This window comes from Prionailurus bengalensis, chromosome C2, assembly GCF_016509475.1.
Source record: "Prionailurus bengalensis isolate Pbe53 chromosome C2, Fcat_Pben_1.1_paternal_pri, whole genome shotgun sequence".
Lineage (NCBI taxonomy): Eukaryota > Metazoa > Chordata > Mammalia > Carnivora > Felidae > Prionailurus > Prionailurus bengalensis.
This window is the reverse complement of record NC_057350.1, coordinates 154,794,521-154,818,190: the sequence shown is the minus strand read 5'-3', so window position 1 is coordinate 154,818,190 and position 23,670 is coordinate 154,794,521. Positions and strand designations below refer to the sequence as shown.

The 23,670-nt window shown below is 51.3% G+C and overlaps 1 protein-coding gene across 2 annotated transcripts in view; it reads right to left on the bottom strand.

Annotated features, from left to right (window-relative positions):
• Positions 1–23,670, bottom strand: part of TRANK1 (tetratricopeptide repeat and ankyrin repeat containing 1) — an 83,607-nt gene that overhangs the window by 19,139 nt on the left and 40,798 nt on the right. For both annotated transcript variants that reach the window (XM_043595803.1, XM_043595802.1), the window contains exons 12-19: positions 20,109–23,042; positions 16,227–16,426; positions 15,774–15,911; positions 11,007–11,153; positions 8,927–9,083; positions 5,655–5,743; positions 1,595–1,698; positions 1,351–1,483 (exon numbers count right to left, since the gene is read on the bottom strand). In XM_043595803.1, coding sequence (XP_043451738.1) covers positions 1,351–1,483; positions 1,595–1,698; positions 5,655–5,743; positions 8,927–9,083; positions 11,007–11,153; positions 15,774–15,911; positions 16,227–16,426; positions 20,109–23,042 — 3,902 coding nt within the window. The remainder of the gene's footprint in view (positions 1–1,350; positions 1,484–1,594; positions 1,699–5,654; positions 5,744–8,926; positions 9,084–11,006; positions 11,154–15,773; positions 15,912–16,226; positions 16,427–20,108; positions 23,043–23,670) is intronic.

Genomic DNA, 23,670 nt, shown 5'->3' with positions numbered 1-23,670 from the left:
TAGAAGCTACGCCAGTTCCCGGAATCTTAGGACCCAAACTCCCACCCAGAGGGGAATCCCTATCCCATCCCCGTCTCCCACACCCTAACAGGTCGCACACCCTAATCAATGTGGGGCCGGGCAGGCAGCACCATGAGGGCCTCATGTTCTTTACACTGACTTGGGGGCCACACTTCAAAGTCCCCAGCAGGTGCCGCTCCCGCCCCACCCAGTGTCCGGGATGCTCTGCACATCCAGGAGCTACTAGGTTTCACGGGGAGACGAGAGGCGTGGAAACCCACTTTCCTGCTGGAAAGCCTTTTACGTGGGGGAATACCGCAGCCCGAGCTGGGCATTCTAGAGCAAAGCTTCTCGAACCACCTCGCTCTACACCTCCCATCCCTCACAAGGGATACACTGAACGTGAACCGTGTGAGTACAGATAATGCCGTACCGCACCCTTGAAAGCTGCTACGAGAACAGATCTTAAAAGGTTTCATTGCGAGGGAAAACAATCTTCGTACGGTGATGGATGTTAACTCAACCTACTGGGGGCATCGCCTCGCAGCACGCACATGTATCGAATCATGACGTCGTGCATCTACAACTGATACGGTTTTCCACGCCAATTCTGACTCGAGGAGAAAAAGGAATCGCCAAAAAAATCATCACCACTTGGATGTCACGGCAGTGCCGAACTGCCCTAACAGTCTCTCACTGGTCACATTCACCTTCGGTGTTAATCTTGGTGCAGACACGTGAAATTGCGTGGCCCGCCCGCCAGCCTGCTGACCACGCGGTGAGTAGCTATGCTCTAGACCATTAGCTCTGCCCAACAGAGCTTTCCGCGATGATGGAAGTGTTCTCGTAGCAATGCGCACTTGAAACGTGGCTAGTGGGACCGAGGAACTGAATTTCTTATTTTTTGACATTTTAGTTAACTTGAATTATAAATTAAATAGCCACCTGTGGCTAGCGGCCCGCCAGATTGGTTGGCAACTAGAGCAGTGACCGAGAACACGGGAAAACCGCCATGTCGTGCCGGGCCATCGCCGCAGGCAGACTCCGGCCTGGACAGGGAGGACAGGAAGGCAGGACGATGCCAAAGCCCATCGGCCCTTTGATTTGAACCCTCGGCCCCTCTGTGACTGACGCCGGATCGCAAACCTTCACGCGGACGTGGACACGCGCGCACATCTTTGGAGCCGTGGAAACGCTCGGGCGCGTGGAGAGAACGACCGCCCTGCAGTCCTCGGGGCTGCCGTGTCCCTCTTTGGAGGCCCGGGGCCCCTCCCTGACGCAAGCGGGGGCTGAGGGAGTGGGCTCCAGGGCGGCCCGGTTCTCCCAGCGACAGCGCGGGCTGGGCCTCACCTTCCCCAGCCTCTCGCACAGCTGGGCGGACAGCTGGAACTCCTTGGCGCAGCTCAGGCACTTGAGGGACAGCTTTGGCTCGTTGCACTCCAGATAGGTCTTGGCCAGTCCCAAGAACTCCACCTGCTTCTCCCTGGAGGAGGAGACAAAACGGAGTGTCCGCGGACCGGCGACGGAGCCCCCGCTAGGTTTCACCCGCGGCTCTCCCCAGAGCGGCCCCGAGATGACCCCCCGGGACTCTTACTTGGGGCTGACTTTCTTGGATTTCATGTTCAGGGCTGTGTTGTGGGCCAGGGCCAGCTTCTCCTTCTCAAACGCACCTCCTTTTTGGTAACACTTGGCTGCCACCTGGAACGGGCAGAAGACTTTGATTCCCAACAAGGAACTGGAGGTGACGTACGGAACGAGGGTTAAACGCACGCGCGCGCGCACGCACGCACACGCACACGCCCGTGTGCGCACCGACAAGGGAGTGAGTCTCACCCCGGCCCAGCCTGAGGGGAGGAGCCGGAACGTGCCGATGAGCTAAAGAAAACGACCTCACGGGACAAAGCCCAGTAACGTTACCGGCGAACCCTTCCCATTCAAAGGTTCCTTTTGGAAGTGCCCAGAATCCGCGGAAAAGGGGTTCAGGACCTAGTTTTATAGGCCGCCGTAAGTAACACCCTCACGTAACCTTCCAAAAGCCACGTGTGAGAAGCTTCATCCTTCTGGTCGCATGCACGAGCAACCTCAGGTCAGAGACACGGAGCGTTGGCCCAAAGGCACCCACACAGGTTTTTTCTAGTCCGGAACCACAATAGCTAACTGGGAGTGTTGGTGGAAGAGCCACGAACACAGAAAGGGGGGGTAGGGATGGGGATAGAGACGGGGACCTTCTGAAAGATAACCGGCCAGATCCCTGGGTCATGCGCCTCTGTGTTGAGCACCTAGAAGGTGGGCATAAAAGCATCACAGGAGAGTGGCCTGGACCCCCATCCCGGCCTGCAGAAAGCTGCTTTTCTAAAACGGGAGTGCTGACGCCACGTCTCAGCGCACAGGCTACAGGGCACAAAGTCAGGTTTGGTCCAGCAGGTAAAGATTAGGTCTCAGCATGGGCGAGGGAAGGATTAAGTAGATGGGACAACATCTTGTTCCCTCAGGCTCTTTGCTTCAGCCTCCCCAGCCTCATGGGCCTCCTTGCATTCCAGTGACCTGTGCCACACTCCTGGCAACCACCCGGCCTTTGCGCGTGCTGCTCCTTCTAACTGAAACGCTCTCCCGTTCCTTCTCTGCCCAGTTAACTTCATTCAGCCCATAGGACTCAGCTCAAGGCTCCCACTTGGAGCATCCTTCCTGGCCAACCTGTCCAGGACAGCTGGTTCTAAGGGCAGCTCATCTCTCATCTGTGACACCTGCAGCAGGAGGAGCCGTGCGGCCTTCCGTGTGTGTCCTGCTCACCATCGTATCCCTGCAACCTAAACGCAATGTTGGGCCAGTAGCTCAACAGGAACTTATCGAGTGAGTGAACCTCTAGTGGTTGCCATTTATATGCTGGTTCTGGAACATTCACTGACATGCAGCCAAAAACTCAATAAACAACCTGGGTCCTGAAGCCCTTTAGCGGAGCCGAAACAAAATCAGGTGAGGAGAAAGCTTTTTATAGCATTCTCATCGGGGCCAGCTCCCATAAAAAGATTTTAGATTCAAACGTTCAAAAGGTCTTTTTAAAGGGCTAAAGAACTGGAGGGGCCCCTGGGTGGCTCCGTCGGTTAAGCTCCGACTTCGGCTCAGGTCACGATCTCCTGGTTCGTGAGTTCGAGCCCCGCGTCGGGCTCTGTGCTGACAGCTCGGAGCCTGGAGCCTGCTTTGGATCCTGTGTCTCCCTCTCTCTCTGCCCCTCTCCTGCTTGCTCTCTTTCTCTCTCTCTCAAAAATAAAATAAACATTGATAATAACAATAATAATTTAAAAAGGGCTAAAGACTTGGAAATGCATGGGCGACACGTATAGGTTACACCAACACTCTTCTGAAGGGAGTAAAGGGAAAGACCGTCTAGGTTTCCAAGTTCATATCCATACCTGCTGCCCATATCTCCCCTCTCTTCCCTCTCTGCTGCTCCCCCCAAAGAGAGTCTTGGTTTTATAACAGGATCTAAGTTATAACAAAGATGGGCAGTGGGTAAAGTTTCAGAGCTCTGTCCACTTCTAGCAGCTAAATCCTACATATTCACCCCTTGGGACTGATCGCAAGGTGGCGACAGTCCTTCAGTGCTCCCGGTAGCGGTCCACACCCCTTCACAGTATTTTCCCAAGACTGCTGCCTATGTCTCCTCCCTTCAGATCTGGGCTGTGACCTACTCTGGCCAACACAACACAGCCAAGTAACACAGGGCCAGCTCCAAGGCCAGGCTTCAGGGGGCCTCATGGGCTTCTCTACCCTTTGTTTCGTTCTGTTTTTAATGTAATTGTCAAGTTGGCTAACATACAGTGTTACATACATAGATTCCCGTGATTCATCGCTTACACACAACACCCAGTGCTCCTCCCCACAGGTGCCCTCCTCAATGCCCATCACCCGTTTTCCCCTCTTCCCCGCCCCCCCCACATCAACCCTCAGTTTGTTCTCTGTATTTAAGGGTCTCTTATGGTTTGCCTCCCTCTCTACTGTGAATGCTGCTCAGCCCAGGCTCATCTGCTGGAGGATGAGGGGCCCGTGTCCCCATTCACCCCCATCATCCGAGCCAAATGCCAACTAACCCCCAGAAGCCCACCTGCTTGCCGACTGGCTGCTGAGTTCAGACGTGGGTGGCCTGGCTGAGACTTACAGGAGCCACAGCCGAACTCAGCTGCGGGTTAGCTGCCCACAGCACTCCCCACTCCCTCCCGTGCGTCACGGCAGAGCCTGCCTTCCATGAAGGGCTGAAACCGCAGGATGGGACTGCCCTCCCAGACTCCCTTGCACCAGGCGTGGGCACGTGACCTAGCACCGAGCAGTGAGATGTCAGAAGAGGTCCACGGGGGACTTCCTGATAAAGAAAGAGACCCCTGAGAAGAAAAGTGCCTGCCCTCAGCCCTGCTTGGGTTGCCGCTGGGGAGGATGGGCTGCTTAGCCACCTGCTGCAGTCATCATGTCCGCTGACAAGCTGCAGATGACACAGGGAAGACACGGAATGAGATGGGGCCCAAGATGAGCTTGTTGGGCCGAAGGTGTCTGTGCCTTGTAGGTGGAGACATCGTTACCGCCGCATCACGGGAAACACACGGGCCCCGGGGCCTCACCTGAGACCGTGTGAGGTGTAGGGATGCTGACCGTGGGAGAGGGATGGGGCTTCTCACGCTGGCTTCAGTATTTCAAAAGGACCAGCAGCAATAACATTGCCCGGAGGAAGGCTGCTCACGCTGGCAACACGGCTCGTGGCCCAGAATTGGTCAACTCAGTCTGGTGAGAAAGCTTAACCCATGCTCACTAGCCCCAGACTGGCAGTCAGGTCTGTGTCGGATCAGTTCGAGAAACAATGGGCCAACCTGTTACTGTTTTATTTCCTGTAATGTTTATTTACTATTTCCTTTGGGAGAAAGAGACACGCAGAGGGGCGCAGAGAGAGAAACCCAAGCAGGCTCTGCCCCGTCAGCGTGGTTCACCATCTCACTGGCTCATGAGATCATGACCGGAGCTGAAATCAAGAGTCGGCCGCTCCACCTACTGAGCCACCCAGGCGCCCCCAATCTGCTACTGTTTTTTTTTTAATTTTTTTTTCAACGTTTATTTATTTTTTGGGGGACAGAGAGACAGAGCATGAACGGGGGAGGGGCAGAGAGAGAGGGAGACACAGAATCGGAAACAGGCTCCAGGCTCTGAGCCATCAGCCCAGAGCCCGACGCGGGGCTCGAACTCCCGGACCGCGAGCTCGTGACCTGGCTGAAGTCGGACGCTTAACCGACTGCGCCACCCAGGCGCCCCTGCTACTATTTTAAAACGCGGTGGGATGACAGCAAAAAAAGTGGAAACAAAGAGCACAGGAGGAAAAGAAAGTTAACAGAAGGGTCTGTGGGTGGGGCAGAAGTCATGACACTCCCTCTTCCTATCGGTACACGCTGGCACTTGGCCACAGGGAAGGGATGTCACCCTTGCACTGGGGAAGGAGCAGGACAGGAAGCTCACTTCATCGCGGGGCGACCTGATGTCTCAGAAGAAGTAGCACAACAGCCATAACCTTTGCCCTATCCTGGTGAAAGGCTGGATGGCGGAAAACCTGCCTGTGAGGCCCGATGAGGTCCCCAGTCACAAAGACCTCACCCCCAGGCTCCTGGTCCAGCACTTACCTTCCAGCACTGGTGTTTAGCATAATATTCTCCCTGTGCGATCCACTCCTCAGGTGTTGAGGTCTTAACAAACATGCTGTCATCAAAGTCTGAAATGAAAAAGAAAAGTGGGTTTGCTTCTCTGGGCATTCGTTCCCTTAAATGTGCTCTTAGGGGCTGAAGTGTGCCCCCCTCCCTCACCCCAAAAATGTATATGTTGCAGCCCTAACCCCCAGGGCCTCCGAATGTGATTATACTCGGAGGCAGGGCCTTGCAAGAAGTTAGTAAGTTAACAGGAGGCTGTTAGGGTGGACCCTAATCCGATCTACGTCTTTATTAGAAGGGAGATCAACACAGAGAAAGAGGGGCTCACACGGAGGGAAAACCATCGACAAGCCAAGGAGAGAGGCCTCAGAAGAGGTCTGATCAAGGTGCTGACACTGTGGTCTTGGACTTCTCACGTCCAGTGCTGGAGACCAATACTGTACTATTCCAGAACGCAGATGATCAGGTTTGTGGTATTTTATTATGGCAGCCCTGGCAGACAAATACACCTGTGCTGTCTTTCTAGTATTTGTTTTAATACATAGCTTAGGGGCACGTGGGAGGCTCAATCGGTTAATCATCCAACTCTTGATTTCAGCTCAGGTCATGATCTTGTGGTTCATAGGATCGAGCCCCTCACTGGGCTCTACGCTGACACCACAGAGTCTGCCTGGGATTCTCTTTCTCTCTCGGCCCCTCCCCCTCTCGTGCTCCCTCTCTCTCTCTAAATAAATAAATAAATAAACATTAAAAAAAAAAAAGATCGATGTTAGCTTACCAAGCCAGGTTGCTGCAGGTTTTAGAAGGGGGAAGTAGGGGTGAGAAAGGATGTTGCTCAGTTTTTGAACTTCAGTCTACCTTCCTCCCCTATGGCTATAGATTGGAAGGCAGCAAATTCTGGGGCGCCTGGTGGCTCAGTCGGTTAAGCATCCAAATTCAGCTCAGGTCATGATTGCGTGGTTCGTGAGTTTGAGCCCTGTGTCAGGCTCCGTGCTGACAGCTCAGAGCCTGGAGCCTGTTCCGGATTCTGTGTCTCCCTCCCTCTCTGCCCCTCCCCTGCTCTCACTCTGTTTCTCTCTCTCTCTCTCTCTCTCAAAAATAAATGAACACTAAAAAAAAATCTTTTTTTAAAGCGAAGTCTATTCCTCCTTAAAAGTCCAAAGCCATGTAGCTCTTAGCAAACTCCCACACAGGGGCTTTAGCAAGGAACAAGGTAAGAGTGCTTTACAGTGTTTTCAAATGCCCAGACTTTGCCCTCATGGTAAGCAGCGTGTCGCATCCCCATTGGTGGATGCAGACTATCGCAGCCACCTGCTGTCGGGCCTTTCTGTTGTCACATTAGCCTGCTGGAGACTAGATCACACCCCTCCTGCAGCCCCGGAGCATCACCAGCAGTGGGCAACCCTCTCTGCTGGTTCTGAGCCACAGCTGCAAGAAGGACATGAAAGACTGAATACCAGCACCAGGCCGAGAGGCCAATCTGGGGCTAGAGGGGTCCGGGATCCCCGGGCCCGTGGATGTCAACGGGGGGCAGCAAGGCGGACCTGCCAGCTTCGTTTAAAAGGTGCAAAATCCTTCCCGCCAGCCCTCTGCCATGCCCTGCAGCCGTGAGTGCAAAGACAACTTCGCAGCGTCTTGTCCTGACTCCCCGGGTTCTGCCAGCACCTGGGGGACATTTTACCCTCACAGCAGAGCTCCACAGTAGCTCGGCACAGGGCAATGAACTCTGCCGGCCCATGATGAAGAAACCCAAAAAACACAGTCACTGCGCTCAGCCCAAGCTCCCCTGCACAGTGGGAACAGATGTTCTCACAGACTTTCCCATGTGCAACTTACGACACAGCAAAGACTGCCCTTTTCTTGTATTCTTCATGCACCAAGACGGAAAATAAATTGTGATCTGGTTTCATTCTGAATGTTTAAATTAAGGAAAATTGCCTCTCCTGATGATCTCTCATAACAGGTGCCAGAATCTATTTTGAGACCAAAAGGAGTTTGCGCTGCAGCAAAGGCCAAGAACAACCACGGGAGGCCAGCCCACTCGCTCCCTTTTCGTTGAAGAAGTGAAAGCCCGGGGTGAGGCAGTGTGCCTGAACAAGGTCACGTGGCCGCATAGGTAGAAAGTTCTAATGAGAAGCTAGGGTTTTTTAACTCCAAGACTTCAACTTCCCCTGTTACACCTAACCGCCGGGGCCCAGGAATAGAACGTCTCACCCTGGTCCCCAGCTGAGCCATTGGCTGTAACCAGAAATAGTCTCCATAAAACTGGCTGGGAAATGCTCAGGAAATCAGCAGACCTCTGCACCGTGGCTAAGCCCTGCGCCTCCCCCCATCCTTGGAGAAATTAACTGTGGCCTAGAGGAGCCAACTCAACAGCTAACCCACAAGAAAGACAGCAATTTTCTCCTTTATGAAGGGCTGATTGTTCCTCTGTTAGTTCTCCTACCAGGAGACCTCCATTCCGGTTTTTAATTAGCTAGTCTCTATAAGTTATCACAACAACACACAATATTGGCTTGGCTTTCTCAACACGGCAAACAGCACAGAAGGGAAAAAGTAAAAGGCATCCATATCTACTCAACAACCCACACTCACGTGTCACAGGACCAGAGGAGCCGCCATAAACAGTTCCTCGTTGGTGGACACTTGACACTTAGTTTGTTTTAGATTCTGATAATTACAAATGGTGCTGTGATGAACACTCTCGTGCATAAATTTTTGAGGTTTTATACAGGAATGTTCTAGAATAGTCTCCTAGAACAAGAATTGCTGAGTCACTTTTAAAGCTGCACATTGTTTATTTTGATGGATCAGCTGTCCAAAGACCATAGCAATTTGTGTTCCCCCAACAAAGCCTATTTCTTCTCACCCTCACCCATGACCCTCACTTTTGCTTTTTTTTAAGTAGGCTCCACACCCAACATGGGGCTTGAACTCACGACCCTGAGATCCAGAGTCAGATGCTCTACTGACTGAGCCAGCCAGGTGCCCTCCATGCCCTTCACTTTCAAAGGACCAATAAAAGATCTTCCCTGAAGGAGTTAACCTCCCCCCATCCCATTACAACAACACTTTCCCACATACCTTAGCGGTAAATATGAACGCTCATTTCTCAGAAGAATGTGCAAAGGAAAGAAAGCACGCTCTCAAAAACCTATACGCTGTATAGGTTTCATAGGTATCGTAAGAAGAAGTCAGGGGTAACCGGTTTTGTATCCAACAGCCAGAACAGTTTAAGGAGATCTCACCTTTATTTTCATCTGTCTTCACAACCTGGACAAAATTTCTTCTCATGAAATATTTGAAAGCAGGAGCCCGCTTCTCTGGGTTTTCATCAAAGATCCAGAGGTTGACCCGGGCCCGTGTGATAGCAGTATATAGCTGCTTCAGCTCTCCGTTGAGGAGCTAAATCGAGGACAAAGACAGACAGCCTCTTGTTTAAACCTTCAACGCAATGCACTTCGATGGGCTTACTCATGCGGGTGAAACACAAAAAGCCAACGTAAGTATAGCCCAGGCATGGGCGGGACACGAGGAACTCAACTGTGGGCACAGCACAGGTAAGCAGAGCTCTAACAGGGGAGCACAACACTAGCACGGGACTGCCCTTGGACCTAATGTAATTTTATATTTTGAAATATTTACAGGTGCATAGGGAGTTCCAAAGACAGTGTAGAGAAGTCCCACGCACCTTTCATTCAAGTTTTCCCAATGGTTACATCTTACACAATTACTGTAACTTACTTTTAAAAATTAAGCCACTCATACACGTCTATGACCACTATCATTAGTACAAAATTACTCATGACCTGTGCCACGCTTGAGGGCTACAGATATAAGGGTATTATGATTTGAGCATGGAGAAGGCCTACTTAATTAAATAATGCACATTTCAAGACAAGAGCCGATTTGTGGCTACCTAGAGGTTTGCATAGCTTGGCAGTGATCTAACTTCTAATTCTGCAGTGCCTGATGACTGCTACTCTGTTTGTTTGTTTTGCACTTTGTATGAGACGTTAAACTAGGGCAGGAGTTTCTCCCAAAATTTTTGGTTTTGCTGGTTCAATTTTCTGTGATGTTGCCCTTACTCTCTTGAGGCCCCATCAACCTCCCCCAGTCAAAAACTCTGCAGAACTGTTCAGGTTTAGCCTCTTTCTCAGTGAGGTAGCTGGGGTGTAGGGAAGGGGAAGCCAGGTCCCTTAACAGTATACGTGTGCAAAATCTGCCACCCCAAAATGTGGATTACCATCTCTTTGGCATGTGGATTATTATTATTCTTTTTGAGAGAGAGACAAAGAGAGAGGGCATAGTGAGCGAGAGGCAGAGAGAGAGGGAGGGAAAGAAAGAGAGAGAAGCAGGACTCACCCAAAGCAGGGCTCGTGCTCACCCGACATTGGACTCGAACTCACAAACTGTGAGATCATGACCTGAGCTGAAGTCAGATGCTTAATGACTGAGCCATCCAGGCACCCTGGGCCAATTATTTTTAAGAAACGAAAGGCTCAGGAAGAAACTTTGACCTTCTCCCTGACTGCCTAAAAGAATGTAGACAGAGGACCTGCTCCAGGAAGGGGCCCATCACCACAGACAAGTACAGTATAATATGAACTAGGGGTGGTAAACAGGAACAATGATAGCAAACTGTGTAAATTCCTTTCTGTGTCCCATTGTTTCTGGATGACCCAGCAAACATTTGCTTACCAAATGTTTATCTTTTTCATCTTCTTGTGAATTACTTTCTTTCCCTTTGAAGCCCTAAAGCCCTACCCCCTTCTCCCTGGTTCAGGGTGACGTATACACCTTATTTTGCTTGTTTTTGGAATCTCAGGTCTATGTCGATTTGCTGTACATACATAATTAAGTTTTGTTGTCTTCTGTTAATCTGTCTCATGTCGATTTAATTTTTAGACCAACTAAAAGATAGAAGAATCCTGAAATGTAGGGAAAATTTTTCCTCCCCCAACAACAGTTAAGGCTGGTATACAAGTCTCTATTAACTATTGCCCTGTATTTCACGTCTGAGTTCCCTGTCGGCAACATCAAAATTTCCAAAAAGAGCTGAATTCCAGAGATGGATAGAAAGAACAAGCCTCCCCCTTCCACGTTCAACACAGTGCCCCACCCACCAAGCCCCACTCTCTGCTGAGAAAAGAGAGTTTGCCAACACTGAGATCCCTGCCATGCCCACTCCCACCCTCCACTCGCCATTGCTGACGTACGAAAAAACCAGTCAAGTACCAGACTCTGTTTTCAACCTCGTCTTCTCATCCAAACCTTGTTTACTGCCTCCCCATCAAACCGGCGTGTGGACAAATGGCAGAAAATCACCTTGTACATTTCTGGATTCATCACAACAGACCGACCCTGAGAGGAGCTGGGTTTCTCCAGGGGCACTTCAATCAGTGGCCGGTTTTCCTGTCTGGAGTCAGATGATGAAGGTGTAAATGAGGAAATGATCTTCCATTCCTTGTAAGCCTGAACAACAAGGACAAATTAAGAGACCAAGAGAATATGCTTTTGAACTGTACACACAGCTTCATGGTGAATGAAGCCCCCTTTTCCTGGCTTGGGGCCCTCAGCCCCAGCTGTGAGGAGGCGGCCATCCTATGGCCTCAGTTGGGGGGACCTCAGGTTGCACAGGCAGGGAACGGGGAAGCCACCATGAAAACTCCCCCGGACACTTGGCCAAGACAGCTGAGAAGCCAGGCACACGTGCCCACTTCCAGAAGGAATGCTAAGCACCCAGGAAGTTTCTTGTTTCCGTAATTTCAGCAAGCAGTACGGAGGGAGGAATCCATGTCCTTCACCCCTTTTCACAACGTGTTAGAGATGCCACTTAGTGTCAGCTGTTAAGACATATATGACAACATTTCTAACTAAACTATTCAAGCAAAGATGGAACGACATTCAGGAACTGTGGACACAGTAGAATGATGTCAGAAAGAACATATTTGTATCTCAGTTCTTTCTCTTCTCAGCTATGTGACCTCAGACAAATTGTTTATTTGCTTCCGCTGGTCTCCTACTCCTGCTCTGAAAAATGGGGGTGATAGAACTACCCAAGTTTGGGGGGAAATAAAAGGAGATCATCAATGTCAAGTGTCTAATAATACGATGCTTGACAAGGAGTTGATATTTTAGCCACACGTGCCTTTATCCAAATTCATACCACAAAGTGACTACGTAGACCAGAAGTTGGCAAGTTTTTTCTCTAAACGGTCAGGTGATAAATATTTTAGGTTTTGCGGGCCATGTGGCCTCTGTCACCACTACTCAACTCTGCCTTCATGATGCAAAACCAGCCAGAGTCAATTATGTAGATGTATGGGCATGGTGTGTTCCAATAAAACACTGTTTTCCAACACTAAAACTGAATTGAATGTGATTTCCATGTGTCATGTCATATTATTTTCCTTGGATTTTCTTTCTAACCATTTAAAAATGTAAAAACCACTGTTAGGCCACAGGCGGTACAAAAGTAGACAGTAGGCTGGATTTGGCCTTCACGGCTGGCAGACCGTGGCGAAGCTAAAGTGCCCAGAATACATGCCGGACGTAGAGGGCAGAATTCCCATGAAATTTCAGATTTCAGACTTTACTGCGTCTTGGGAAAGTGGCTAGTTAACTGTCCCTAGCCTTTACCTTTTCCATTTATAAAATGGTGCTACCCAATGTGGATGGAACTGGAGAGCGTTGTGCTAAGTGAAATAAGTCATACAGAGAAAGACAGATAACACAGGTTTTCACTCTTATGTGGCTCCTGAGAAACTTAACAGAAGACCAGAGGGAGGGGAAGGAAAAAAAAAAGTTAGAGAGGGAAGGAGGCAAATCATAAGAGACTCTGAAAAACTGAGAATAAACTGAGGGTGGATGGGGGTGGGAGCGAGGGGAGGGTGGGTGATGGGTATTGAGGGCACCTTTTGGGAGGAGCACTGGGTGTTGTATGGAAACCAATTTGACAATAAATTTCATATTAAATAATAATAATAATAATAATAATTCATCCTTTGACAATAAATAAATAAATAAATAAATAAATAAATAAATAAATAACATGGTGCTACCTTCTCAAGAACCATGAAAACACGAAGCAGAGTACGGCTCATGACGTCCCTCAAGTCACTCCAGGACTTACGCTATAGAAGTATTAGGGTAAATGCTTTATACGCTGCCTACTACGTAAAAATGGTCACGCTACTAACCAATTGCGAGATGAATCACCACGCTCTGAACAAGATGTGAATCATGTAATCATTTGAGTGGTTGGAAGTTAAAAAAAAAAAAAAAAAAAGCCTTCCGGACGTACTTATGACTATGGGCCTTACAGAGCCACTCACGGTCGCTGAATTGTGTGCCGACGAAGGCAGGCAAAAGACACAAGTGTTCTGACATTTGCGAGGCTCTCCTGGGGGACAGCGCGAGGAGCAGACCGGCTGACCTTAGAAGGGCTTGTGAAGCGGCCAGCGTATTTTAAAACCGCTGAATGAGGAGCAAAGCCACTCATCGGGCACGTGACTAACCTGCCTCCAGCAATAAAACACACTTTACTTTCAAGACAGGGCCTTTGAGGAGTGAGCACGTGTCTTTGTGGCAAGAATCCAGGCCTCCAGCACCTCTGAGCATCAAAGAAGCAGGATTTAACTCTTCCAGCTCCTTCTACTGGGATTGAGAATTGGGGAGGCCAAAGGTGGGCCTGTTCTCTAAGTGATTAACCCATAAAAGCTGTGGTTTCCAAAGTCCCTCCCGTCCTCTTCACAGGCCAGTGTGAAGGAAAGGAGTCCCCACGGGGGCAGAGTGAACGGCAGGCACCCTCCCAAGTCCCCACAGGGGGAGAGTGGGGGGGGGACTGGAGAATGACTGCTGCTCCCCCCAGTTGAGGCCAGATCCTAGAAGAGAAGGGTTTGGTGTAACCATTCTTGGTCCCTGTCCCGTCTCAGAAGACGGCCCTGGCACCTACAGTTGAACAGGTCACAACAAATCCTCCAGACAGAAGACTCACAAACGAGGGCAACAAGAACTCCCCACCCCCACAGACACAAGCTCAAAGAGAGTGTCTGCCAGAAACACAAACTGGGGGTAGAAGAAGAGGCCAGGGGTGGAGAGGGGAACTCTCCACGGTCGCCCGTATCAAAACACCATTGCTCGGCAGCAGCCTTCAGCCAGTCACCCCGAAGGAAACCCCACATGAGGAGCCAGACTACAGGCGACTGAAGACTGAAGTGATCCCTGTCTTTCCTCTGCTTTAATTAAAGCATTTCCTCTCATTTAGAAATGAGACGTTGGTTGGGCTTGAGTTTGTCCGTGATGACAGGGGGTGTGCTCTGTGCCGGGGAAGGCATGGTTATATCCCCCGGGAACGGAGAGGCACCCCATCGGAAGCCGTTTTAGAAATCTTATCGCATGCACAGATGAAGTGGCGGTTACCAAAAGATTCCATTTGGGATTATTTTCATTTCATGCGACAAACGGAGCCACTGGTGGGAGCACAGGGCCAAGATGTCTTTGCCTTTGTCATTTCCAGGATCAAGGTGAGACAGGATAACTGGATTTTTCTCTCACAAGTAGAACCGACCACAAGTTACAGATCCGTAAGCCCACAGCTCCTCAGGCTTCTTACTGGCACAAGCGTACAGCCGGCACTTAATAAAGGACAGGAACAACAAAGTCTTACCCCTTCCTCTTTCAGCAGAGCCTCGGTCCAACCATGACCAATGGACGTATTATGAGAAGAAAAGTTAGTCCTCAGAGATTAAAAATGGTTCCAGGGTCAATGAGAGTGCATCTGATTGCCTTAGCAAAAGTCAATAGAAAAAGAATGCACTTAAGGTCTGGCAATGTCATACTCATCGTGGAAGATTCTGGAAGCCCATTTGCATGCGGGGCTTTAAAAGGAAAGGAGTACAGAGGAAAGATCTCGAGACTCAGAACTGAAAGCATCTGAGTTGGTCTCCGAGCTCTGGCACCTACATCATGACTATTTTCCCACAACCCTCAGCTCTACCTGTAAAATGAGGGTGATGAAAATACACACAACCTCAGAGGGTTGGAGGAGGATACCGGGAAACAAGGCCTTCAAAAAGTACTTCATAAGCCGTAAAGTACCCATAGCAATATTAGTCCTAGGTACCATCAAGGCAATCATATTTTTTAAAAGACCGGAAAGAAAACACGAAGGACCCCATGTGAACGGTCAGTTCCGGGACAGATTTTAAGGTGTCAAGGCTAACAGTGCTCCTAAATCAAGTACGAAAAACAGCCCCTTCAAGCATGCACGTGTGTAGTGGGAAGTCTGCGCCAGGGACAAGGACACAGCCAGCTACGTCCCCAGAGGAGACCCCACAGCACAGTCGGCATCCAGTCTGAGCCCCCATCAAAAAAGAGTGGGGAGGAGAAACCAGCGGCTCGAGTTGGTGACTCTACCCACAGTGTACTGAGCTTGGGAAGAAAGACCCTCCCAAGGACTCGGGAGCCAAGTCAAAGCAGCGGGCTGGCACGGAGGTCACTGGGGGTCAACCCAGGGACTCTTTCACCGCCATCGTCTACACGGGCCGCAAGCAGTGGTGAAGCCATGCCAGAAGGGAGCTCCCAGGCGGGGCAGCTGTCCTCATCCCCCACATTACCTGATGCAGTGGGCAGGAACCAAGCCTCATTTGTCTTCCCGGAGTTTTCTCTTTCTATGAACTGAACTTGCCCAGTTCTGTCCTCATAGGGTGGACACTGCTAACCTTGCCTTCCTTTGTAAGGCTCTCCTTAGAGCTCACTCCAACTGGAGCATCCTTGGGAGTCAAGGATAACAGAGCTAGTGAAAACTGGAAGCTGGCGCTTGGGTACCAGGCACTCAGAAGAAGATGAATACAAGAGAGTAGGGCAGGGCGAACCAGCCGACGACACACTAGAAAACCACCCGCAGCCATTGACAAAACCCGTATCCAAACACAACAAGCACCCCCCGCCACCAAATGGATGATGCTCTAAAACGGAAACCAGTACCTGTGACAGACTCACTTCTACTCAGCTCCAAGTTGCGTCTCCCGGAGCGGAAGCCCAGCTCATACATACGCATGCACAGCGTGAACAGAATTCACTATGACATACCTCAGAATCAGTAAAAAAGTTGTAAAGGAGCACATCGTCAAATTCCAAGCCTTTGGCTTCATAAATGGTGAGCACAAGTGCTAACCCCAGCTCTTCTGGAATTTTCTCCTTTGCCACTTCATTAGCTACAAGGATTACCTGGGGAGGGAGGGGAGGAGAAGAAGAAGGTAGGAAAGGAAAACACCATCAAATTCTACAAAGAGAAATCTGGTAAAAGCTCACTCTATTTCTGTGGGAGGCAAGTAACGTCTTTAAACAAGAAGTGGCCGCCAAGGGATTGGCCAACCAGGCTAGCTGAAATATTTATAGCCGTTCACTCGCCCATCTCTGACACTCACCCATTCAGGAAGAGGGGCTATTGAATTCTACACTGTGGAATAATTCGGCCTCCCGAACCTTTTCTCAACTGCACACTGCTTTTTATTTCACGACACACATTCCCCAGAAGCTCACCTGGTGGGCCCCAAATTCAATGGGCTGGGTTTTCCTTTTGTTCCCTCGGAGCAAAATTGCCAAGTCGCTTACACTGCAAGACTCCAGGACAGTTGGTTTGGGCCCATCAAAGAGGCCAGAGTCCCTGGGGAGGCGATCAAAAGATTCTGGGAAATAGAACTGAAGTAAATCCACCACTCCAGATGCCAGATTAAGGATTCCTGACATAAAAGAGAAAACACATGTCACATAATGAACAACACAACAACATGACTGGGGTTTTTTCTGTTTTTGTGTGTGTGTGTGTGTGTGTGCGTGTGTGTGTGTGTGTGTGTGTGTGTGTGTGTGTGGTTTTGTCCTGAGAAGCAGCATTGGCCCTGAGAGTATGGATCACTGCAAGCCAATTTCCGGTTCCCATTAGGTTACCACTTTGGCCCTGTGCGGAATCACTCTGGGGACAGGGGATGAAGGCAGAGACGCGCTGCTAAGGTGTTGTGGGATCTCATCCTCGACCTACATTCATATTAGAGAAAAACACCTCATAAAGAAATGTCGAGGCAGAAATGCAATTTGAACAATCAGTGTTGTTAGGATGCTAATATAAGGGGCTGATATAGATGGTGAGGAAACAACAATGATTCTGACCCTTGGAGCTTGGAGCACTGGAAATGTTGCCATGGTAACTGCAGTGCTGGATGTTAGCTGGGGGCAGCAGCCAAGGCCTCCATCACCTTTCCACCACATTTATACCCAGCCGAGATAGGACTAAGCTGGAGAGAGGGTTTTGTGAAGAGCTTTCTCCCTGGGACCCATTTCTCACTAAGCTCCTGTCATGTCTTGTCCTGTCTTGTCTTGTCCTATCTTAGCCGGTCAGCTGGCTGAACACTACCGCACAACAAACACCTTCATAAAATTATCTCATTTAATCCTCAGGACTGCCCAGTGAGATAGACCAGACAATCCCACCTTTATGAGCAGAGACTCCCAGGTCCAAGAAGTTAGCAAACCCCTCCAAGTGACAGGATTTGAAGCTGAATTGAACACAGATCATCTTGGGTCTCTCCGCTGTTCACAGGGGCCACGTGTCCTTTGCCTAACACCAGATAGAATACTATGTCCTTGGTAAAACGCCACGAAATGGGCATACGTGTCCCAATTGCTATCATCACCAAATAATAAGGAGAACTTTCACTATCCAATAGTAATATTACTAGATGTATACGGTGAGACCACAAGTGGAAACTACTGAGTCAAAGCAAATCAGCCGCTACTGAGGCTCCCTCCCCCTTAAGAGCTAGCAAAGGCCAGAGATCCATACTCATGTGAGCAGCAGAAAAGGGCAGGGAAGTGTTCACTGCAGTGATAAATGGGCACCCACTTCAATGCCTTCTAGAGAAACTTAAGCGAGCACACCCAAAGAATAAAAGATGGTTCCACCGTAAAAAGGAATGAAATTCTGGCACATCCTCCAACACGGAGGACCCTGGAAAACGCTATGCTAATCACGTAGCCAAGGCCACATACTGGACGATTCCTATGACATGAAATGTCCAGAACAGGCAAATCCAGAGATAGAAAATAGATTAGTGGTTTCCAGAGGAGGGAGGGTGAGGGGAACGGGGAGTCACTGCTAATGGTACAGGCTTTCTTTCTGGGGTGATGAGCGACAATGTTCTGGAATTAGATGTTGGTGACGGTTGCACAACCTCGTGTATATATTAAAACGACTAACTTCCGTATTTTTAACAAGTGAATGTGGGAGCACCTGGGTGGCTCAGTCGGTTAAGCATGTGACTCCGGCTCAGGGCGTGATCTCACAGTTCGTGGGTTCGAGCCCCACGTCGGGCTCTGTGCTGACAGCTCAGACCCTGGAGCCTGCTTCGGATTCTGTGTCTCCCTCTCTCTCTGCCCTCCCCCTCTCACACTCTGTCTCTCTCCCTCTCTCTCAAAAATAAGTAAACATTAAACAAATTTTTTAATAAAAAAACAAATGAACAGGTGAATGCTGCACTGCATGAATCTCAATTTTAAAAAAGAGTACAGCATAAGGGAAAATATTCACTAAACACAGTGTATATTCACCACATAATCAATACATACATGTGCATGATAAATGCATATCATGTATATTTTCAATTTTTTTTAACGTTTATTTATTTTTGGGACAGAGAGAGACACAGCATGAACAGGGGAGGGGCAGAGAGAGAGGGAGACACAGAATCGGAAGCAGGCTCCAGGCTCTGAGCTGTCAGCACAGAGCCTGACGCGGGGCTCGAACCCACTGACCGCGAGGCAGTGACCTGAGCTGAAGTCGGACGCCCAACCGACTGAGCCACCCAGGTGCCCCTAATGTATATTTTTAAAAGATCCAAAGGAAATGAAACAAAATATTAGCAGTGAGCGGCCCTACAGGGAGCTTGTAATTTTTTTGTTAACATTTTCTGTGTTTCACAAAGTCTCTATATCTAGTACATCTTTTCTGGGCTTTTCCTGGTTCTATAACCAGAAACGTATACACACAGTCTTCCCTCCATCCCAAGAGAGGAGGTGGGAGGTGGGGTCTATGTAGTCGCTGTCCTCACGGGTTACTTAGCCAGAGTAACCAGAACTGGTCCCAGGAACAACTCCCCCTGCCAGGCTCTACCATGCCAACCATAAAGGCTGTTGGCCCCAGACCAGCAGCGCCGAACCAGGGGGTCGACCAGAATGAGGAGCTCATTCAACTACTCGTGCCAGATCCTGCCACTGGAGCCACTCCCTGGGGACGAAAGGAGGGAGTCAGCCAGTCCGCACACAGTGCCAGGCAGGGTAGGAGCTCTGTAAATGATTCCTGAACGGATGAAAAAGGGTCAGCGCTCTCTTTCCTACGAAGAGCGTAAACTACTTTGTGCCAGCTCTTCCTACACAACCCAAGTCTCAGGGATAAGACCCCAGAAGAACAAGAAGTTGAACTGCTCAGGCCCAGCCAGGTCCCACAATTCAAATACAACATCTGTGAGGTCTTCTGGAGCCCGGGAAGCTGGGCTGAGTTCTGTGGCGTCCCCTGCACTCTGGGAGGCCACCTGCCCTCCGATCATTTTCTGACTCCTTGGCTGAACAAATCAGAATGTCAATCTAATTTCACAGTGTGTGTGTGTGTGTGTCAATGCACATGTCTATGCGTATGTGTGGTATGTATGTATTTTCTCTTTCCACCAAACCAAAGCCAATCTGAGATACATCTAGAAAAAGAGCATCTATCAAATCCTACAAGAAACATCAGACGTAGGGGCGCCTGGGTGGTGCAGTCAGTTAAGCGTCCGACTTCAGCCAGGTCACGATCTCGCGGTCCGTGAGTTTGAGCCCCACATCGGGCTCTGGGCTGATGGCTCGGAGCCTGGAGCCTGTTTCCGATTCTGTGTCTCCCTCTCTCTCTGCCCCTCCCCCGTTCATGCTCTGTCTCTCTCTGTCCCAAAAATAAATAAACGTTGGAAAAAAAAAATAAAAATAAAAAAAAAAGCACCTGAGTGTGTGCTATTCCGACTGCCTCCTAGCCCTCTCTTTTGGCTTCTCCTGGAGAGAAGTGCCGCTTTGGGGATTAGTAACTGGCCATCGGCATATTGCCGTATATGGCACGAGCTCCTGCTTGCCAAGCGTTTTAGCAGACGTTCTCAAGCACTTTCAGTGCTCCCCTGGAATGTTCTCACGTCATGGCAAGGTCCCTAGGATGCACCTTCCACTCGGTCGCAGCTTGAATTATCAGCCCAAGGATGAGCGGCAGCCGAAACCACAGGATCTCTCGTTCACAGGCCCATTTCCTCACAGACTCCAAGATATTCCCCTCACTCCAGCTACCAAAGCCCAGCAGTGCCAGGCCAGCGCCCAGGCACCTCCCCTGCGCGCAGGCACGAAGCCCGGACATACCCGAATGGGACCTGTAATTCTGGTACAGCTGGTGGAGCCTCTTGGGCTTCCGGACGGCACACTGCTTGTCCGTGGTGCTTTTGCTGGCGTAGTGAAACAGAGAGCGCAGGTCGCTGAAGCGGAAGGCCACCCCCTTCATGATGCTCTGGGCCGTGTCCCCCGTGAGGAACATGGCGTTGGGGTCATTGATGCATTTCATCAGCAGCGCCAGCTCGGCTTGAGTGAAGTCCTGAATCTCATCTCCATAGAGCTCGTGGATGGACCACGGGAGCACCTTGACCTTCGACAGCCTCCGGGACAGGTTGTACAGAACGTCTTCTTCGTCGAAATAACCTTTCTGAGACCTGATCTGCTGGTACAGGCAGAAGAGACCGTAGATCTCGCTCCGGTCTTCCTGGAAATTGGGGCACCGCTTCCTCCCTAATTTCTTATATGCTTCTTCCGTGAGTCTCCCCTGCGGGCAGCTGAGGGCCTCAAAGGACCCCTTCAGAAAAGATTTGATCTCTTTCCAAATCAGTGCAGGGTTGTAGGAGGTTTTCCCTTTGATCATTTTGGGCCATATTTCATTGGCGAACACCTCAAATGTCACATACACCCGGGGGTCACTGTCGCACGGACGCGTTTCCGCCGCCCTCTCCTCCTCACCATTGTCGCCGTCTGCCTCGGCCTCCTCCTCCTCCTCCTGCCAGTTGGGGATGGTCACCTCCTCCTGTGTGGACCATCCCACGATGCTTCTTTTCAAGCTGCCGTCTTCGTTTCTCAGAAAAAATGGTTTGGGCAGAGAGGCATCCAGCAGGAGGAGCAGCTGCTTAGAAGTGACAAACAGAGGAAAGTTCTCGTCCCTCAGGTCCTGGAGTTTGTGGACGTTGGGTTCCGGGGGTCTGTAGTGACTGGTGGCCTTGGTAGACTTGGAAAGCTCGATGAAATTCCGCTGTACCTCCCGGCACAGGACGTGGTTCTTGGTCACGAAGATCTGATGTAAATGCTCCAGCTGGCGGAGATGCTCCGGGGTGTGCGCTTCGGCCCCCCGGCCAGGCCCCCCCGGCTCCCCGCCGGGCCCCCCCGCACGGGCTTCAGGGTCCTGCTCCTCGTCTGTGCCGTCCACGGCTTCCACCTCCCGGGAGCCCTCCGCTTCCTCCTCCTCCTCCTCTTCCTCCTCCTCCCCTTCCTCCTCCTCCTCTTCCTCTTCCTCCGGACCTGGACCCTCCTTTCCGGGGTCTACTTCCAGCCTTCTCTTCAGCCACATCTGTCTGGTCAGCAGCGGGCTTCCCGCCTGCCCAGCCTTTTCCCAGTAACCGTGGAAATTCTTCCACAGCCGGTACAGGCAGCAAGTTGTCTTCCCGGTGCCGCTGCGGCCGATGAGGATGATGGGCTCCAGCGGCCTGGGGTTGAGGCCGATCACGGCATGCTCGAGTTCGCCCACCCGGAAGGGGTACTCCACCGTGGCCGTCGTGTCGTTGAGGATGTTGAAGGCCATGCTGGTGCTGAAGCTGTGGAACTTCATGATGTTGTACTCGGTCTCCACCGCGCTGGCAGGCGGGAAGTACTCGGGGTCCGCGTGCCCCCGGCTCTTCTCGGCCTCCGTGTCTTCCACGTAGCAGCGGGGTATGCGCTTGAGGACCTTCACGTTGGCCGACACCTGGCCTTGGTGGATGCCCTTCAGCTTCTTCCGCAGGACGCAGGACTGGCCCCGGTTATAGGCGCTGCAGATGGCCCTGATGGAGTCCGACAGCTTGCAGTGGTCCAAGACGATGTCCCAGATCCGGATGATTTCTGTGTAGACCCGACCCGACTTCTCCGGGCAGTGCAGGGTCCGCTCCGTGGTGATGACCTTCTCCGGGTTCTCGCTGCATCGAGGGGAGAAGTCGATGGCCAGCTCCCAGAGCATCCGGGCCCCCTTGTCCAGCTTGGCCTCGAAGAGCCGGATGCTTCCTTTCAGATGTTTCAGCCGCTTCTGGAGGCCTTGGGTCCACTCGCCGTTCCCCAGCTGCTGGATGGCTAGGATGACTTTCTTCTTCATGACCTTAGTCATTACCTTACTGGACAGCTTCTTCAGCATTTCCGAAGTGCACTCGATCTCCCATGTCATGTTCTCGAAGTCCTGGAGGCAGGCCTCGATCTCCTGCGTGCTCCAGCTGTCCAGATCGTCACTGCCTTCTCTCCCTCTGTGGCCAGCGGGAACGAGCCGCGAGGCCCCGAGGCCCGCCTGAGCGACTCCACCCCCTGCCTCGAGGATGGTGTGGCTGTTCCCACTGGAGTCAGAGCCTCGCGCCCCCAGGGCTCGCTGGAGCTCGTCCTTCTTTACCTCCCTACCAGCTCCTGTCTCCAGAGGCTCAGAGCCCTGAGAACAGTCCTCTGGGAGGGACGGATTCGGTTCAAGCTGCTGAATTAAACCCGTGATGTCCCGCACCAGCCGGTCTCTCAGAGAGCAGGGCCTGACGGCCCCCCGCTCCTGCCTCGTTGCCTGTGCATCCGGGAGAGTCTCCCAGCTGTCGGGGACCACAGCTCCTTTGGGCAGGGTCCTGGCGTTGATGCTGCACGACAGAGACTTGGATGAACCCTGGGACCTGAGCTGAGACGTGTGACCGGGGGCGGCGGGCCTCGGGAGCCTCCCCGGGTGGGCGGCAGAGTCCTGCCGGCTCCTGTGCCTGGACTCCGCCAGAGCTTTGTTCCAGGCCAAGAGCAGGGCATCGTTCTTCTTGATCCGGTGCCGCACGTCTTTGCCTTCTTTGTTCTTCAGGTTGAAGTTGATGTCAAACTTCACCAGCAGGTCTATTAGCTTCTTCATGCGCTTCAGCATGCCCTTCTGGAAGAGGATGTGCATCAGCGTGTTGCCGTTGCTGTCCTGGGTGTTGGGGTTGAGGTAGCAAAATTCAGCGGGGTTGGACCAGAAGAGATCCAGCAGGTGGCTGAGGAAGTTAAAACCGATGTCAGCTGAAAGACACAAACCAAACCCTGTGAGTGCTCCGTCGCTCTCCCCAGGGCACGGAGACCCCGGGATTGGGAGAGACGCCAGCCAGGGGCATCTCAGAGCACGAAACTTCCCCCAAGTACTTGACAGCCCAGGGGTTCACAAGCAGGGACGGTCTGCTCCCCGAGGGACACCTGGCCTCGTCTGGAGACACCGTTGGTTGTCACACTTTGGGAGGCGGGATGGGCATCTAATGGGTAGAGGCCCAGGATGCTGCTAGACATCCTACATTGCACGAGACAGCCCCCACAGCAAGGAATCGCCTGGTCCCGATGTCAATAGGGTCAAGGTTGAGAAACCCTAAAATAGCTTCATAGCATTCCTGACATAAGATTTTTGTCAGGGCCCCCGAAAATGGTGTCGATAACCGGGAAGTATTTGTCGGCTACGGACAGCCAGGTGAAGAATCAACCCGCGCCGACCATTCACCGTGATGGTTGCCCCTTCTCATCAAGCTATGGGCGAGGGGCCGGGAGACAACAGGTGGGCCTCACCAAGAAATGGGCCTTTTTCAGAGCGCTGGCTTTCCCCACAGGAAAGACAAAAAGGCACGGCATCAGTTCTAATGCCCAGCTGCCCCTCCGAGGAGAA